Source organism: Aplysia californica, unplaced genomic scaffold (genome assembly GCF_000002075.1).
Source record: "Aplysia californica isolate F4 #8 unplaced genomic scaffold, AplCal3.0 scaffold01427, whole genome shotgun sequence".
Classification (NCBI taxonomy): domain Eukaryota; kingdom Metazoa; phylum Mollusca; class Gastropoda; order Aplysiida; family Aplysiidae; genus Aplysia; species Aplysia californica.
In genome coordinates this window covers 60402-66805 of record NW_004798697.1, presented here as the reverse complement: position 1 = coordinate 66805, position 6404 = coordinate 60402, and the positions used below count along the sequence as shown (strand labels likewise).

The 6404-nt window shown below is 40.7% G+C and overlaps 1 protein-coding gene across 1 annotated transcript in view; it reads left to right on the top strand.

Annotated features, from left to right (window-relative positions):
• LOC101858463 (atrial natriuretic peptide receptor 1) overlaps nt 1-6404 on the top strand; it is a gene marked incomplete at its 3' end in the record, with an annotated part of 40129 nt that overhangs the window by 21166 nt on the left and 12559 nt on the right. Inside the window, 5 exon segments of the mRNA XM_013090695.2 lie at nt 25-189; nt 768-1048; nt 2479-2578; nt 4307-4519; nt 5761-5842. Coding sequence (XP_012946149.2) covers nt 25-189; nt 768-1048; nt 2479-2578; nt 4307-4519; nt 5761-5842 — 841 coding nt within the window.

The following is a 6404-nucleotide window of genomic DNA, read 5'->3' as shown; positions in this document are numbered from 1 at the left end:
CACCCCCTCCACCCCCTCCCCCAGCTGTCGTGTACGAGGAGGACGGGTTGTGCCCCCATCTGATGACAGAGTTACGCCGCATCATGTTCACACAGAACGGACCACGAGAGGCCGCCTCTGTCATCTTCACCGCTCAAAACAGGACGTCATTGGGAGCTGATCTTAGCAGGATAAGACATCTCACTAGAAGTAGGTCATACAATAAGCCAGAAATAGGTCGTCAAAAGTAGGTCGTCCAATAAGCTAGAAGTAGGTCATCTAATATATCAGAAGTAGGTCGTCCAATAAACGAGAAGTAGGTCGTCCAATTAGTCAGAGGTAGGTCATCTAATATGTCAGAAGTAGGTCAGCCAATTAGTCAGAAGTAGGTCGTCCAATAAGTCAGAAGTAGGTCATCCAATAAGTTAGAAGTAGGTCATCTAATATGTCAGAAGTAGGTCAGCCAATCAGTTGTAAGCGCGTGCTTAGCATGAGATACAATGTGACAATCAGATAGAACAGCTGGTTTCTGATCCCGTTATCATAGTGACTCAAAACGGCCCAAAATGTCAGACAAAACTTTGTAATTTTAAGGTAGCAAATATCAGCAGCCATCAAACTATCAAACTATGATCCACAGATGTAATATATCCCACTATCTCTGTCTTTGCCCCAACAACAGCCGTTCTTCCCCAAACATCAACAACTATCAAACTATGAGACATTCAAACTGTGATCCATAGATGTAGTTCATCTAACTGTCTCTGTCTTTGGCCCCTTCCAAACAGCCGTAGTCCTATGCATGTCCTCGGAGTCTCTGGAAGTTCTGATGGCCAAGGCCGACAGCCTGGGAATGACGTCAGGCTACTACGCCTTCCTCTACCTCAACTTTGACCTCAGGCCCGTGGTGGCGAGCCTGCCCAAGAAGAAGCAGAAGAAAGATTTCTCTCCCTTCCTCCTGGAGCTGGGGCACTTCCCCGGGCTGGAGAAGCTGGTCAGTGGGAAGTCCAACAAGGGGGTCAGGAAGAGAGAGGCCAGGCGGCGATCTGAGGGCTTTGTGGAGACACAGGTCAGATTGTGTGTGTGTGTGTGTGTGTGTGTGTGTGTGTGTGTGTGTGTGTGTGTGTGTGTGTGTGTACGGAGAGGGGGTTTGTCCCGCTTGTTTCATCACATTTCATTCAATCTTTACTTTATTCTGTCTATCATTCCTTCATTCTCATTAACAATAGATAGCATTTGTACAGCACAGATTCCCGCTCAAAAGCAAGCTCCGTGCGGTTTACAATCTGTACTGTTTCCCCAAGAGACCTGATAACATTTTGAAACAATCTCAACTTCCTGGGAAGCATACGATGCATACATTTCATTCGCCTAGTTTTTATGTGTTCATTATTGCAAAAAATATTCAGTTCCACCTTGGTTTCTTCATTTGCTAATTCTTGATATCCATGAACTAACTAAACAGCTGGGTGGGTGATTGAGTTATGGAGCCAGTCAGAGTTGATTCACTGATTGTGGTCGGCAGAAATTATTGTCATGTCCAACCCACCACTTATTGTAAACAGCAGTCAGTGGCTCAGAATGTGATGCTTTTCTTTTTTTTTCCTTCTTTTTTTTCTTGGGTTTTTTTTGTCAGGATGTTTTTAGGTGGACAGGATGACAAGGTAGAATTATGTAAGGTCTGTCATTATGGATAAGTAAACTCTGAAACCAAACAGCGTGACTCCTACCCCAGCCCCATTTTCCATTTTTTCCGGTGCTCTGCAGTTAGCCACACAATAAACATCAACGATTTTGGAGCCTTTTTTTCCCAAAGAAAATTTGTAATGTAATATGACAATGTGTTTTACTCTCCCATCGACACACTTTAAATCGTTTAGGAAGCGGGCTCCGACCCCACATACCAGGGCTCAGAGGATTACAACGCCCCAACAAAAAAACTCGATAAAAATTCTGTCCAGTCTGAAATGGAACTCAGGTCCTTTTTTATGTGAGACGGCGAAGTGTCTACCCGCTCCACCACAAACGTCAGATCCCTCGAAATCTGACACGACGTACAAACTCCAACACAAGTTAAGGACCACCTTGACAGACAACACTGATTTTACAAAGTCCCAAAAAAGACGCCAAGGAGTGTTTAAACAATCTTTGCTCTGAAAGTGTTAACAGGTTGCCAATGCGTACTGCAAAGCTTCCTAAACGGGCAAAATCACCACGTGCAGCACGGAAATCTTCGAGGAATTTTAGCCAAATTTGCAAGTGGTCCTTAACCTATGTTGAAGTCTGTAGATCTATGTTTTTGTGTGGGTGGTTGGCGGGTGCTCGGGTGTGGTTTGCTTCTTCTTTCCTATCAAACATCTATGGTCTTTATCTCCCCTTCTTATTTTTTATGTTTGTCACTCTTGTAACACCTCTTATCTTCAGGCGCTCATATGACCTTATGCAGTTGCGAGCGCCGTAAAACCTCTACTAAAACTAAAAGTGTTTTTCGTTTGACAGATCAAGCTGTGTCCCTACCTTCACGACGCCATCACACTCGCCGCCATCGCCTCACACTTTGACAGGAGGAAACTGCCGCTGAGCAATTTCAACATCACAGGTAACTTAAGAGGTTCTAAACCATCACGTCTGTCTGGTAAGATTAATGATAATAATAATAATAATAATAATAATAATAATAATAATAATAATAATAATAATAATAATAATAATAATAATGATAATGATAATAATAATAATAATAATAATAATAATAATAATAATGATAATAATAATCATAATAATAATGATGATGATGATAATAATAATAATACATTTTAAAAATGATATTAATAATAATAATAATATTAATTAAAATAATAATAATGATAATAATATCAATAATAATAATTATTATTATAATCATAAATATGATCTTTAATAATAATAATAATAATAATAATAATAATAATAATAATAATAATAATAATAATAATAATAATAATAATAGAAATAACCACAATAAGAATAATAATTATCATCATCATAATAATAATAATAATAATAGATTGCATTTATATAGCGCTCTATCCCATACTAGTATAAGCTGTGAGCACTTTCCACCAATCACAAAATCATTCACACTAGAAAAAGTATTTCACAGAAACAAGAAAAACCAGTTCAGCCACATAAAGAAGAACTTTCACAACCACACATTAACTATGTACACGAAAGGACAGCAGTAAAAAAACAGAACAAAGAAACAAACTAACGTATCAGCACTTACTAACAGACTATAACTAAAAATTCAACAAATGAGTCTTGCGATACAATGATAGGTGTAAATGATTACAGTATTGTCTTGCCCATAGAGCTGGGTTTTGGAGTATTACCTATGAGATTTGTTGATATCAAAAGGAGCGAGCTACCGAAAAGATTGCTCAGGGGCAATTTCAGCACTACAGGTAACAAAACCCTCATATCAACCTGGTTAGATTATGGCAGGTGTAAATGATTACAGTGTTGTCTTGCTCTTATAACTTGGTTTTGGAGCTCGACCTATGATATTTGTTGATATAAAAATAAGGGCTAGCTTCAGAAAAAATAACAGCATACTGATAGACTAGCATTTTTCGAATTCAGAATTCTTTATTCTATCACTACTATGATAATACACCGACTTGTCAATCCGGTGTAGATTTCTAAAACACTATAGGTAGTCCTTCGTTGGCGAAGATGATGACAAAATCCTGCAGCTCATCTGTGGACGCGCATGTGGCTGTGCAATCCGATCCTGGATGTACAATGTCTGTTGCAGTGGGGACACTGGAATGTCGTGGTTGTGGCGGTTGGATTATGTCTCCTCTCTCTTCTGATAGTCAGCTTCTCCCTGTAGTTTGTATCACTGTTTCTTCTGGCAAGACGGACGGCCCTGCGCCAGGCGTTCCTTTCGGTGGCGGTTCTTTCGAGTGCTTTGGGGGTAGCCTGTGCAAACTGACGGTTTTCCTTTATCGTGTCTTTGAAACACATACTAGCAATTTATCAACCCACAAATATTTAACTCGCTTCTTTCCTTTTTAACACACGAGCCATAAATCAAACTACTAAACCTTAACTCGCTTTTGACCTTTTTAACACACTGGCAAAGAACCAAACTACAAATATGTAGCTCTTTTCTTTGCTTTTAAACACTCTGGCAATGAATCAAACTACAAATATTTAACTCATTTAACACCCTGGCAATGAATCAAACTACAAATATTTAACTCATTTAACACCCTGGCAATGAATCAAACTATAAAAGCTTTACCATTTTTTGCACTGTCTCTCCTGCCCCCCCCCCTCCCAGCCAGCCACCTGAGGACCGGGTCTATCTACATCGACGAGCAGGGAATCCGGAGAACCACTCTGTCCCTGGTCCACTCCCAGGCCGGCCTGCTCACCACCGTGGCCAGACTGACCCCTGACCTCCAGTTTGTCCCGGTCACGCCCCTCCAGTGGTCCGGCGGGTCACTTCCGGTGTCAAAACTGAACTGTGGGGCGCCGGGGAACTCGTGTGAAGGTCAGTTGTCGGAGATTTCATCAAGCTACTATGTGTTATCTCTTCAGCAAGCCGTTACAATGCACAACTTAGGCCACAACCAGGAGAGGTTATAAGAAAGGTCCTTGCCCAGAACGGAAAACACTTCAGGAGAGAGAGAAAGACAGAAAAAACACATTCAGTTGTGTAACAATTGTAGCTACTGTATATAGCTTTACTCGTTTTTATCAACATTTTATGTTTAAGTTTTACGTGTAGTAAGGTTTTACGGCGCTCGCAACTGCATAAGGTCATTTGGGCGCCAAGGGGTGGGTGTCAACAGAGAAGTCCTTACAGGGAATCAGACTTATTCTGCTCACCTCCCTAGCCTCAACAGCACAAAGTCTGCTTCGACTATCAAGGCACCCCGGAAATAACAGTTCACAAGAGAGTGACAAACATACAAAAGAAGTAGAGGAAAATGATGATAGTAAGGATGAGGAAAGAAAAAGCAACAGTTCCCACTATGTTGTTCCGTCACAGTATGATAAATCAGCCCATTTACAATTCTACCCTGCATAAGAACATGTTACTGTCCCCCCTTGTCAGCGTTCAGAACGATAGAATAGTGCTAAGGGTGCAACATAATAATAATATAATGCTCTTACACCCGTCTCATTGTTCTATCATCCTTATCTCTCCTCCTTGATTTCTATGTACGTTACTCTCTCGTTGCACCTCTTTTCTTCGGTACTTATATGACCTATCTGTGTTGCATGCGCTGTAAAACTCTTACTAAGACTAAACTGAACTTAAGCATTATCTTCGTCATCATTTTCATTATCATCACCATCATTGTTCTGTTTTCAAACTAACATAAGAATTATGTCATGACTTTTATTTGTCCGTGAATTGTCAAGTTTTCCTTCCGTAAGTTAAGATTTAACCCTATCCGTACGTCGTGTTTTACTATCGTATCCATACGACGTGGGAAACTCTGTACCACCACTTTCCAAAGAGAAAATTGACTCGTTAATCCGATCCGTACTCTTTGCATAGCAGTCTGTCGAAACGAGTTTTTGAGAAATACTGAAAGTTTCAAAGAGATCTTCGTACTAGTAGTATTCTAAAATGTAAAGAATACAACCCCGGGGTGCAAAATGACCCCTGGGCGTACGGATAGGGTTAAACAGAAAGTTTCAACTCTTTCGTCTACACAAATTATCGTTGATGTGAACTTATTTGAAGGGCCTACATGATATCACTTCTCGTGAACATTTCAGACATGGCGGTGATCGCAGCTGGTGTGGTGGTTGGGGTCCTGGTGTTGGTGGCTGTTCTGGCAGCTGCTGTCTTCTTGTACAGGTGGGTCGGTGGCTGTGTCTTGTGTGTGTGTGTGTGTGTGTGTGTGTGTGTGTGTGTGTGTGTGTGTGTGTGTGTGTGTGTGTGTGTGTGTGTGTGTGTGTGTGTGTGTGTGATAGGGGTGTTGTGTGTCTTGTGTGTGTTTGTGTGTGTGTATGTGTGTTTGTGTTAGTGTATATGTGTTTGTGTGTGTGTGGGGGGGGTGTATATGTCTGTGTGTATGTGTGTGTGTGTTTCATTCCTATATTATCTTGTTCATTCATTCCCAGACTGTTTGGTCAATAAATATCCATCCTATCCCCTGGGACGGTGCTACTGACAAGTGTCTTTAAGCTATTCCCAAAGAGGGAACATTAATAATATTATATTAATAACATATTATGTTCTTATGCACAGTAGAATTGTAAATTGTAAATGGGCTGATTCATTAATGTCATGTTCATAACTGTGCCTGAACAGCAACAGGGAAGTGCTGCTTTTTCTTTCCTAATCCTTACTATCGTCATTTTCCCTCTACTTCTTTTGTGTGTTTGTCACACTCTTATGACCTGCTATTTCCGGGGTG